We start from the raw sequence: 12291 nt of genomic DNA on the forward strand, positions 1-12291 counted from the left end.
CAGCCTTGCAATACAGGAAGAGCCAGCCTGCCCTGCATTACTGAATTTAGAGCTGACTTTGAAACGGTTGACGATTTTATTTTATTCCCGATTTTTCTTTAACATTTGCGTTTTGACTTTTGTATTTATTTTTATGGTTCTGATCACGGAATTTCTCCCATCCCAACCACAACAATGTGATTTTCCATCGTTACTTTATTCTTCGGATTTCTTTTTGTTTCATTCTTAACGCAAGACTCAACATTAGCCTGGGTTTTGGCTCAAAGGTAGGACATGGTTCTCCACAGCGAAAATCGCTTACGGCTTATATTGCTTATTATTGCTTACAGCTTACTGAAGATTTGTTGCTTTGCGTACAGTTTCTGAATGTGTTATCATTATGATTGCTATCAGTATCATCGTTATGTTAAGTATAATTTCAGTCCTTGAGCGAGCAAAAAAAATCTCCAGATGATCATAACATATGGTATGACATGGACCCGATGTTTATAAGGGAGTTAGATAATCAGGAAATTAATGATGTACGACTTTGTAATTAATAAGAGTTTAGTCTTTCCTTGTGAGGGTTGTTATTGCCATAGAACGATTTAAATGGCCGTGAGCTGTGGGTGATCAACTGTAAACATATACAGTATTGAGTCTATTGACTACTGCAGATTTCACTTGATGCTATGTTGCTCTAATTTTCACAGTAAAGACCATTCCAAGATTTTGAAAGTCATTTTGCTGGAGTGAAAATGGACTAAATGCGGGGGCTGGAATAACAGTTCCTTCCAGAAGGAGGCTGCTGCCGTCCCGTTCTCTTTATGCCTATCCTTAACACCATTATCGGTGCATCTCATTGACGGAAAATGAATCATGCGGACCTGTACGTTACGCCTGCGTTGTTCTATATTGAGACGTTGATCAAAGCTCTCAGTAAGAAGAACCACAAAGCGGTCATCCAGGAACTGGCTACGGTAAGAATCACCGGATTGCGTTGGGGAAATGTACCAACAAAGTGGAGTGGTCGATACGCGAGACTGATGTTATCATCGATAAATATCTTTGCGACTAGGTTCTGTTCCGTGTAGTAATGCCTTGGTTTAATTTTGTTTCCTTTGGTTTTAGGTTTGCGGCCATCAGGGGCATGCTGCGTATCGTCATCTTCTGCAGAGTCTTTTCTCTGGCCTTGATTTATCCGCGGATCCTCAGACGATTGCCAAAACCAAAGATTTTCACCAGGTGAAGCACATGTTCCATTTTGTTATTATTTATAATTTAAGGATAATTTTGCTGTGATATTATTACTTAATTATGTATGTTACATTAGAATTCTCCCTCGGGCATTGTGAACGTTGCCCTTGGTTTTCATTGTGACGTCATTAGGTCACAAGTTGAATATGGTATAATTTCCTGCGGATTAGTCGTTTGATACTGAACGCTATCGAGTTAATTTGTTCGTGCAGAGGCAGGCTGCCGTTCGTGAGTACCATTTCGCTAATTGCTTTTCTGTATATGTTTGTAGGCCCTGCCTGTTCAGGTTCTTGTGCAACAAGTCGCCACTCTACTTGATCTTCCGCTCTTTCGGACAGTTTTGTATTACTGTCTTGAACGACCATTCGATCTCCAACAGGTAAATTGTGTCTGGTGTAGACAGTTGTACTTTGAATGTAACCGTCTCCCTTTTTTCGTAGGAATCACACTTCTTGAGCAATCAGCAACTGATTCCATTATGCGGACGTATATTCAAGTTTAACCGCGAGCAAGAAAATCGATTCTGCATATTGCTAATCAAGTCCAACATCCCCCACATTCGTAATCAGGCTGCATCGCTAATCAGGCAGAAATTCGGCGACATTCTGAAATCGTACTGCGATGCGGACGAACGCCTTCTACAGGAGACCGACAAGACCGTGTTTCATGAACTGCTGCTGTTATTAGAACCGGGACAGCGTGCAGACTTCGCGGAACGGGTCTCCGTCGAACAAGAGGAGGAATTCCGGTCAACTTTAAAGAGATTGTATCCTCATCCGCGGCATATTCCTTTGCAGCTGAAGCCGTTGTTACTGCACCACACGTATGCCGATGCCGATCACGTTGAGTTGAACCGCAATCTGGATATGTCGCGCAACTTCGCCAAGATTAATCTGGATTCCGATCATGATCTTCTGGTACGCTTGTTGATTGAATTCGGTTTCAAAGCCATCGAAAGTCTGGAATCATGCCGTGCCTTCCTGAACGGCATCAGTGTGGACCATGTTACGCCGGAAAGCGTAGCACGCTGTATTGGATTGCTCGCCAGTATTGTCTCCTTAGAGGATCTGTCCAAAGAAGAAGTTGATTCCATCGAATTGGATCAGAATGTCCAGACGACGGGGTATTACATTATGTGGTCTAGGTCGGAAATGAAGAGCATCCGCAAAGAAATGAAAGAACGTGACCGAAAGCGGATGGAGTTTTTTGTCACTGCAGTGTGCGAGAAGTGTCCAAGTCAGAACCAACAAGGGCTCAGTTGGAGAGAAGTGGTGTATGAAATGGATCATGAAGGCTTTTACGTTTACGATCGCGCAGGTACCATACCTATCCCACACCATCAGATAGTGAAAGATGTGTAAATAATTATGTTTCCAGGTCTCCAGTTGGTTCTTTTCGGGTTGATGCGAGGTTTACATAGTACACCGTTCCCTATTGAATTGCTGTATCGCCACTGGACCAACAACGATGCTCAACTTGCCTGGTTCACGCATGCATTGAGAAATCCTGATGTATTCTGCTTCTCAGATTTTTCCTGTGATCGTGCCGATGTGCAGTTGTTGAAATCTTATCCTGAAGAATACCGCCAGCGTGAGATCCAGATTTGGGCTTGTTTGGATTTGGTTGAAACGTTGCTGTATCTTGCCGACTCAGGCTTTTCGCAAGAAGTTTTAACCCTTATGGAAGTTCCTGTTTTGCGCTGCCCGGATCTACTTCTGGTGTCGTTACTGCAGCTCAGTCCATCGACTTCCATTGTTGCGTCCCGCACCAGACAGCAGCTTATGCGGCTGTGTGTGCAGAAATTCTTGTTTACGCACCCGAATTCACAGGTTTGTTTTACATGATGTGTATGTGCTTGAACGATGTTTGACAATACTATTACGTTTGGCCATTTTGCATACCGATGGACTCTGTATCCGATTTTCAAGCAGGCACAACAGCTGATGATCGACGCCATGGCAGATTGGAATTAACCTGGGAATGGATGAAGGATAAAAAACAAGACCACGGAGTGAAGTTTGTTGCCGCATGTTTAAAGTGAATCGGTGCATCGCTAGGGAAATTTTCCCGCTGTTTTATTCTTTTGGTGAAATTTTCTTGCCTGCTGAAAGATGAGCAGACGTTGAAATGCACAATGCCCGCGGATACGGTCAACAGATCAGCCTGAACGCGTTGACTTTGCCATCAGCTTTGAACCATCCAGAAAACATGAGTATGTTGAATCGCTGCCCCGATAATTGCAAAGCGTCCGAATCCTCCGCCAAATGTACTAAAACAGACTCCATCACCGTTCTGATCCAATGTGATTGAGCAGACGTTACCACGAAATGCACAATTGCCCGCGGATACGGTCAACATTTTCTTGATCAGCCTGCAGGACGCGTTGACTTTGCAGGGCATCAGCTTTGACACCATCCAGAAAATCATGAGTATGTTGAACAATGCCCCGATAATTGCAAAGCGTCCGAATCCTCCGCCAAATGTACTAAAACAGACTCCATCACCGTCTGATTCCGTACCTGTGATTGGAAGTCTCCAACCAACACCGTCGCATTTGGACAGCGTGATGCCCTCCGTGTCGGACTCCATCACTTCACCCGTTTACAATCCCGGTGCTATTGGTTCAACGGTATTCCGCCAGACCAGTCTTGGACCTATTGGGTCGTTCCCTACCGCAAATACAGCCTTCTCTCCGCCACCGAGTGTTAATTTGGGTGTGATTGGGCATCGAGACGTCAGCGCATTGATAGCGTCCAAGCCGTCAGCATTTAGTCAACCTATTAGTGCGAGCGATCGCATCAACCAAGGTATGCTCTATGCCGTCTATGGAACATAACCAACATCACTGACTGATATTGGTTGCTTTTTTATACCCTTGTAGTAATTTTCGTTTGTCAAAGTGTAACCGAGTTGTTTAGCCAACGACCAAACAAATTACGGTACAGTAGTACCATTTTGTCATGATCTGTCTCACTTGCATGTGTCCGATTTTGCAAGGATGTGCTAAATTAATGATGAGTTAATTCTTAATCCTTATCATTACGTTACAGGCAGTAGCGTTATGTCGGCTGGAGCAAATAACGATTTGTACCGTGTCCTTCCGGAAGTGCAGAAAGCCTACCCAAAGGAAGTCGAAGCCGAAGTGTTCAAATATTTCCAGTCCATGTTTGCCGGAACGATTACGATGGCGGCTCTGATTGACAAGATGCGCAGCTGGAAGGAATCGACCTCGGAACACGACCGCTTAATGTTTGACTGTACTCTGCGTGATATCTACGAAGAACATCAGTGGCTGCATCAGTATCCCGATAAAGAATTCGAAATCACGGCTCGGTTCTTTGGGAGTCTCATTGATAACCAGTTTTTGAGCTACATGGGGTTGGGCATTGCGTTACGGCAGCTGCTTGATTTCCTTCGCATGGGTCCGTCGCATCGGCACTTCCGTTTTGCGGTGCTGGCCATGGATATGTTCAAAGAGCGTCTGCATGAGTATTCCCAGTACTGCTTGCACGTTACGCAAACTCCCTTTTTTAAAGATTTCCCGGCGTCTTTGAAAGAGTTTGTTATTGCGGGAACGCAGGCGGAGAAACCCACTCAAGTACCACCCCAGAACCGACCAACCGTCCCCGTTGGTGCAAACGTCGCTGCTGGCGCAGTGAAACCATCTGCATCTCCTGTACCTCGTGCTCAGCAAGCAGGTAGTGACTCCGATGAATCAGATACTGACGATCTGCCGGTTGTAGTTCCTCCGGAAACGACGCGAGACCAATTCATATTCCACTTCAACAATATGTCCATGTCCAATGTTAAGAGCAAAATCGATGAAATTAAGGAATTGTTGAAAGGAGAAGAATCACAGCAGTACTTGCGCTGGGTGGCTGAATACATCGTATTGAAGCGAGCGGGACAGGAACATAATTTTCAGTTGCTGTACTTCAATTTCATGCAACAGATTGAAATACCGCTTCTGTACAAGCTGACCCTGAAAGAAACCGTTCAGAATATCAAGCGCTTGCTGCGCACTGAGAAGTCTGCAGATAAACTTAACGAACGATCCGTTTTGAAGAATTTGGGTGCCTGGTTGGGCTACATGACTATTGCTATGAACCGGCCAATCCGCTCCAAGGATCTAGATATGAAAGCTTTGATTGTGGAAGCATATCACAAGGGATTGAATGAGCTGCACTACGCGATACCATTAGTGACGAAGATCCTCGGCCTGTGTCCAAAGAGCAAGCTGTTCAATAAACAAAACCCGTGGATTCGGACCATCCTGGCTCTACTGGGAGCAGTGCATGCGGAACCGGAAACGAAACTGAACCTGAAATTTGAAGTCGAAGTTCTGGCGAAGAATTTAGAGTTGAACGTTCCAGATTTAGGTGAGTCGCCGCTCTTGAAGAACGAAGAGTATGTGCGCTGGGTGATGCAGCATGGACAGCAGCTGTTCGGAGCGCCTTCGAAGCGTGGTAAGCAGATGGCACTCCCGACATCTGATGGTCGTCCCGGCGAAACCGGTGGGCAGCAAGCGGGATTAGTGGAAATGCCATCTTCTGTTACCCCCGTGCCCATTGTTCAACCCGTCCAGCCTAGCGGCTTCCGATTCCATTATCGCGATCTCCATCCACCGCAGTTTCAGAGTACCTATCCGAAGATCTTCTTCAACCCAGATGCGACTATCTTTCAGAATGACATGGCGATTCGGAATGCTCTGCGCATCGGAGTGGAACGGACGCTGCAGGAATTCCTGATGCCTTGTGTCGATCGGTGCATGAGGATTGTCGTGCCAGCGGCGCTGGTGATTGTGCGGAAAGATTTCAGTCTAGACGGTGATCCGGATCACGTCAGGCAGGCTGGAACCTACATGGTTCGACATCTGGCATCGGGATTATCCTTTGCTACAATGCGAGAACATCTGCATAATGCGCTGGTCGTGAGCGCGAAAAACCAGATTCTGTCAATGTCAAATATCCGGAATTTGTCGGAAGACCAGCAGCGTATTGTGACCAATGCTTGCGAAATCTTTGCCAAAGATAACCTGGAGCTCTGTTCAGCATTCTTGCAGAAAGCCGCAGCCGAACGATGTGTTATGGAAATCACCAAAACTTTGCAGGACGAGGTAAGGATTCTCGTTTGTTTGGAACTTCACTCGGTTACTGCATTGCATTTGTTTGTCTAGAAATGTGTGTGAGATATTAATGGTTTTTTGCAGTCCAAGAGGCGAAGTGATGCAAAACAAGAAGGAAAAATGTGGTACGACGAGGAAGAAGCTAAACTTCAGCGGGAACGTATGCCGGTGATTCTTCGAATGGAACCGGGTGGTGAAATTCGCGAACAACAGTTAGCTGTGTATGAACACTTTGCCAAAAACATTCCTGGCTTCATGACCGACGCGGAATTGTTGCAACAAAAACAACAACAAATGTACCGACAGCGTATGATGCAACAGCAACAACAACAGCAGCTGCAGCATCAGTCCTTGCAACAAGCTGGGCAGAGGCCGCTGCCTCAAGATGTGAAAGAAGAAGATTTTATTCTGGTAAGAATTTGTAATTTCTCACTGGCTCCCTACTCCTGGTTAATGTTTTATTCTGCAGCTGTGCGACACTGTGGCGCAAAAACTGCAAGGCCACGTGGGGATCATGTCGAACTTCATTCCCAACGCAGCAGATAATCGTCATTTACAGCTGATTATCGGCCTGAAAAATAAGATCCAAGACGGCCGAAATATGATACGTAGCAGTGGTGCCCGACAGATTATTCACGAAATTGTCTCCCACACAGTGGACACTATGTTGGATGGATTGTCTCCGGAAGTATTGCAGTCAACGATTAATCAGCAGGCTGCCGACCATCACCCGGCTCCTGCGCAGGATATCGTTGTGCGCTTCAAGACGGTGTGCATGGAGGTTCTTGTGCAGTTCCAGGGTGAAAAGGTCTTTGGTCCCTTGATGATCATGCGGATTATCATGCACACGCTGGTTATGGACAATGGATCCCATACGTTTCCCAACATTAAACCAGGCGCATTTGAGACATTCAATGTTTTATTGAGAGGACGACTAATTCTAGTTTCGGCGATGGACAGCATGCTGAGCAAAATCATCGAATCGACCGCTAGCCGTGATGCGGTAGGGCTGGCACAGATGTTGATCAGGACGTTCTGTGTGGATGAGAAGATGACGGGAGCGTTGAGCGAGGTGAGTGAGGTGAAACGAACTTGAAGAATAAATCTTGAACAAATTGCTGTCTGTTGATGTAATAAAATATGAATTATGCGGTGTACTGCTTATATTGATTGAAGTGTCTTTCTTTATTTATGCATAATGTCTTTATAGTTCTGTTTCTTGTTCTGTTTTGTTCTTGCTTAGAAAAATTCGTTAAAATAAAAAGGTTGAGAATTTATAGAATTCAGAATACAAAACGAGGTATTTTTTTATTTCAGAGTGACCTGTACTATACCATCGAAGCCGTCTGCCGCTTCTGCAGTCGCAACAACGACATTCCATTCGCCGTGCATTTCCTAATGGATGAAGTTAAAGTTGATCTGTCACCCGGCCGACGCTTCGACCAGCGTCGCGATGTGCCTCCGGAGAACGGGGTTCTGGCTATGGTTTTCCATCAAGCAGTTGTTCAGGTGCGCGATCTGGGTGAGTCGCCACCGATTCGTGAAAAAGCGGAAAATATCCTGCGCGAATGGTACACCATGGTTAACGGACCGCACTTTGGTCCGGCCATGCAAGCAATCGAAAAATCCAACGAAGCCATGCCGCAGGCCATGGAGTCCGTTCGCATTGCCTACCAGAGGATCCTTCCAGAGATGCAAGTCTGCCTGAAGAACGACGATCTGGCGACGCGATTTTTCAAGACATGTGTGGAAATCTGCGCCCGTGACTGCTATCGCATGATCGGGGATCCGTCGGCTCCGACAAACACCTTGGCCCAGGATCAGATGCGGTTGAAAATGGCTCCCATGCTGGATGCTCTGGCCCGACTGCTCGTGCTGAATCTTCGATTAGCCGGTGAAACCAACGTGGCCATGAAAGTCAACTGGCTTCGCGATCCGGCCATGGGTACCTCGAAAATTCTGGGTATTATAGCGGGTGTGATGTTCCATCATCAAGAGACATTCGATATGCAGTTTGTGGCATACCCCTTCCACCGCATCATTTATTCGTTTTTCATGGATCTGTTCATTTCGGAGTTCAAGTTTTCCCAGATTCAAGAACAGATTATGCTGGGATTCTGCAATTTCTACCACACTGTACGTCCGCAGAAACTGCCTGGTTTTACGCCGTCTTGGCTGGAGCTGGTATTCCATCGTGATATGATTCGTCGTATTAACGAGATTCCTGAAAAAAAAGGGTGGGAAATGTTCATGCAGTTACTGGTTGATAGCATCAAATTTGTTGCTCCATTTGTGCGGAACCTTACTCTTAATCGAGCGTTGTCCATTGTCTTTCGGGTAAGTTTGTTACCAGCACCATGCCACACACAGATTTAATTTTCTCGAAGCAACCGTGGTACGTAATTGAATAAGTATGCTGTTTGATGTTTTGTGATCAATGTATCCACGCTGCGCAGTTATTCATATTCATACTTCTGTTCCTTTAATTTGTCGACTTCAAACGTCTTTTTATTGTAGGCATTGCTGCGATTTTTGTATACACTTCTCCACGATTATCCTGAGATCCTTGCCGAGTACTACTGTGTTTTGGTCGACGTTATCCCGTTGAATTGTTTCAACATGCGCAACGTGGTGCTGAGTGCGGCGCCGTTGGCAATTGCCACGGATGATCCTTATGCGGCTACCTTCAAGATTGAAGAGCAGAAAGGCATTGAATACGCGCCACCCAAGATTGTTACGCGCTATCATTTGTTCCTGCAGCCGATTAGCTTCCGCAATGATCTGGATTCTTACCTGAATAGTCGAGCCCCGGTGACGTTTTTCGCCGATCTGTTGGGACGTTTGGAGATGTCGCGAGTGGCGGGTCATCGCTATCATGTCCAGATGTTGAATGCTCTAGTCTTGTATTTGGGGCAGCAGGCTGTCAATACACTGAACAGTAAAAATATCCAAATTAATTCTACCAGCGTAGCACATACCTCGCACATGGATATCATTCAGAACTTGGCAATTAATTTCGATAACGAAGGTAAGAAATGAGTTATTTCCTACGAAATTTAGGAGTGGAGATGTTATTACATGATTTTAATTTGTATTTGACAGGCCGTTACCTCTTGGTTAATGCCTTGGTTAACCATTTACGCTATCCGAATCTCCATACGCACTATTACTATTGTGTTGTGCTGCATCTGTTCCGCGATATGTCCAATCATCCCCATCTGCAGGAGCTGATTGTCCGTGTATTGATCGAACGGATCACTTCTCACCGACCGCATCCATGGGGACTGGTGGCGACATGCAGTCAGTTGATTCGCGGTCCAGAATTTGGATTTTTCGAAAAAGATTTTGTTAATTTTAATGATGACCTTTTCAAGTAAGTGTGAGGTTGAGAGATGAACTGCCGACCAGTATATACATACGTATTTATATTTAGATTAGTTGAACTTTATTGAGTACGGTGATGAAGATTTGGTGTGATATACTAGTAAGAGGGTGTCATCTTGCACAAAATTTTTGTCTAGCGATTGCGGGTGCTTCTTGAGAACTGCCGAAGCGATATACTTTTACTTTTCGATAATTGTTATTGTTTTTACAGGTTACCGATTTTTCGCGTGATCGAAGGGCTACCGGCCAATAAAATGAAGCCGTTTTATGATGAGCAAAGCAACCGCGGTGACGCTGCTTCGGAGGGTTTGGACACTGATATTCGTCCAGTCGGTGGATTCACTGCTGGCCACATCATGGACGGGCCGGGCAAGGAGTCCATGGGGGTCGGCGGCTACCTTGGTGGCAGCGGAATCGTTAAAGTTGAATCAGATTTTGATTGATATTTTTGTTAATTATCGCCCGTATGCACTTTCTGGTTCCTGTTTATAAAACGTTGATTCTCTGAAGCTGCAGTGGTATGCGTTGGGTGCTGCTGAAAGGGTTCGTTTAGCTAATTACGGCACATCCGACACAGACGTTATGCTTTTATTCATTAACACTACCTGTACAATTGATCATTAAGGTTTTAAATTTTTTTGGCGCATGGTAATGGTATGATGTTGCAGCGCATAGAGATTTGAGAACTCTTCTGTCGCGTTTCTTTTGTTTTAATAAAACTGAAGATATATTTAGTTAGTTGGGGTTGAGAGGTGTTAGTTTCGTGATAAGATCTTCGCCAGAAAAACTTTCGTTCTTCCTAACTAATTTACGTGGTGCAGTATAATTCGCATCACTGAACAATTAACAACAACTTTAATGTATGGTATGCTCATACGGATGACCGTGGTCGCTGTGCCTCTAGCAGATCCTACAAACTTTGAGTATCTCCAGATTTCACAACTTGACAAAAAAAAAGAACCGGGTTAGAAAAATAAAGCCAATTTCAAAAACCTGTATAATGGACGTGTAAAATTCTATCTTGGGGATGTTAGTCGTATAAAAATCACAGGGCGTGAACAGTAATCTGAGTAATGTCGTGCATAATTCGGTAACGATCCGGTCGCCCGTTCTCCGAAATTCCAAATCATCTTTCAGTTGCCCATTCTTTCAATCAGAAGAAATCATCCGTAAACACAACAGGATTATACCCTTCAAAACCGACGAACAATTCGCAGTCCACGTTCTTCACTGGAAAAACTCGAGCACCATTTTTTCGCGGAGGCTGCAAAGGACGCCCGGTGTCCAGTTCAAACCGCCAGTGATGCCAGGGACATATCACGCAAACACGGCCATCGATTTCCTCAATATCGCCCATGCCTGAAAAACCTAAATTTGTAATTTTACTTCCTAATTATATAAACAAACGGGCACATAAGTATAACAAGTCTGCAAACTCGGCACGATTAAAGATTTCACTATCGCAAACACAATTTAATGCTATTTTATTTTTCAGCTGAAAATTTAAGCAAAGCCACCAAACAGCACTACACAATTTAATTTTTGGAAAATATAAATTTTTAAAACAACATGGTCTTTTACTTAATGTACAATAATTACAATAGATATTTTTCCATGCTGGAGAAGAAAAAGTGCTAGAATTTCAAACTCGCAAAACAAACAATGCCGAGTTCCGTAAAGGTAAAGTGTGAATTGACGCGAAGTTCATGCAACTTTAGAGCATGTTTCGGTTTCTTACCAAGAGGCCCCTGCATGTGTGGGCAAACGTTTTCCACTGCGTACACTTTGGATCCAAACCGAAAGATTCCCAACTGATAACCGTTCATGTTGACGACGATTTTCTTGTACACAATGTCTCCTTCCATTTGTCCCCGGAACTTTTCGGTGAGATCTGCGAACATTTCATCGCCACGTTTGGGGGACAACGTCATCATGGACAGAATAAGTTTCTGCTGCTCCAAGGGAATTGCATCAAAATAAGGCGAAGTGCCCAGGAGGCCATAAAACGTGCAAGTTAAATCATCGATTTTATCCATCCGCCAGTCGTACAAATCGTGTATGGTCAGTCCAAAGATCTTCCACCACAGGAGAGGATTCTCAGACGCACCGAGTGTGTCGGGCTCCACTGCTGTATAGGGAGCAAAAGTGCCAGCTGCCTGCGCTCCGTCCGATAATGGTTCCATGATCTGCTGAAAATCCAGACAACGCGACTGACGCTTCCACGATCTGGTGACACACGGTTCCATATGCAGCGGGCTTCTTTTTGTCGGGCAGCAAAGAGCGATGCTTCTAGCAGTGTTTGTAGGGGGAATCTGGATGATTATAAGATGTGAAAACACATGACGGTGAATGTCACTGGCATGCTTAAATAATTAACAATTGTAGGCAAAACAACTACAGTCTAAATGTAAAGTGGTGCTTGGTTGTGGAGAAATTATCACCATAAAGTTTCTCCAGACAACAAAATCCTGCTACTCCAAAATCCTACGGCTACCACTGCTGCTACAAAAAATGTATTGTATGTCTTGCGGTTATGTGCATCTGTA

The 12291-nt window shown here is 44.8% G+C and overlaps 2 protein-coding genes across 2 annotated transcripts; one reads left to right on the plus strand and one right to left on the minus strand.

Annotated features, from left to right (window-relative positions):
- Positions 1-75: 75 nt before the first annotated feature.
- LOC129597975 (CCR4-NOT transcription complex subunit 1-like) lies at positions 76-10477 on the plus strand. Its single transcript, XM_055495690.1, has 14 exons — positions 76-266; positions 693-959; positions 1111-1224; positions 1508-1615; positions 1677-2553; positions 2614-3065; positions 3551-4043; positions 4287-6352; positions 6446-6772; positions 6831-7433; positions 7679-8698; positions 8879-9389; positions 9464-9734; positions 9957-10477. The coding sequence occupies exons 2-14, from the start codon at positions 852-854 to the stop codon at positions 10186-10188; spliced, it is 7182 nt and encodes a 2393-aa protein (XP_055351665.1). The 5' UTR covers positions 76-266; positions 693-851; the 3' UTR covers positions 10189-10477.
- Positions 10478-10585: 108 nt separating this feature from the next.
- On the minus strand, positions 10586-12279 carry LOC129597994 (uncharacterized). The gene is made up of 2 exons (XM_055495716.1): positions 11484-12279; positions 10586-11104 (listed from the first exon to the last, which is right to left on the minus strand). Exons 1-2 carry the CDS (start codon positions 11989-11991, stop codon positions 10899-10901), a joined length of 714 nt encoding a protein of 237 aa, XP_055351691.1. The 5' UTR covers positions 11992-12279; the 3' UTR covers positions 10586-10898.
- Positions 12280-12291: the final 12 nt, after the last annotated feature.

This window comes from Paramacrobiotus metropolitanus, unplaced genomic scaffold, assembly GCF_019649055.1.
Source record: "Paramacrobiotus metropolitanus isolate TYO unplaced genomic scaffold, Prichtersi_v1.0 Parri_scaffold0000112, whole genome shotgun sequence".
NCBI classification, from domain to species: Eukaryota; Metazoa; Tardigrada; class Eutardigrada; order Parachela; family Macrobiotidae; genus Paramacrobiotus; species Paramacrobiotus metropolitanus.

Bases quoted from the DNA above. Each gene is read 5' to 3' on its own strand.
- LOC129597975 (XM_055495690.1), top strand. From the start codon at position 852: ATGAATCATGCGGACCTGTACGTTACGCCTGCGTTGTTCTATATTGAG. The intron at 1,616-1,676 runs GTAAATTGTGTC...CTTTTTTCGTAG, and splicing joins GACCATTCGATCTCCAACAG to GAATCACACTTCTTGAGCAA. The intron at 4,044-4,286 runs GTATGCTCTATG...ATTACGTTACAG, and splicing joins GAGCGATCGCATCAACCAAG to GCAGTAGCGTTATGTCGGCT.
- LOC129597994 (XM_055495716.1), bottom strand. From the start codon at position 11,991: ATGGAACCGTGTGTCACCAGATCGTGGAAGCGTCAGTCGCGTTGTCTG. The intron at 11,105-11,483 runs GTAAGAAACCGA...TAGGTTTTTCAG, and splicing joins ACACATGCAGGGGCCTCTTG to GCATGGGCGATATTGAGGAA.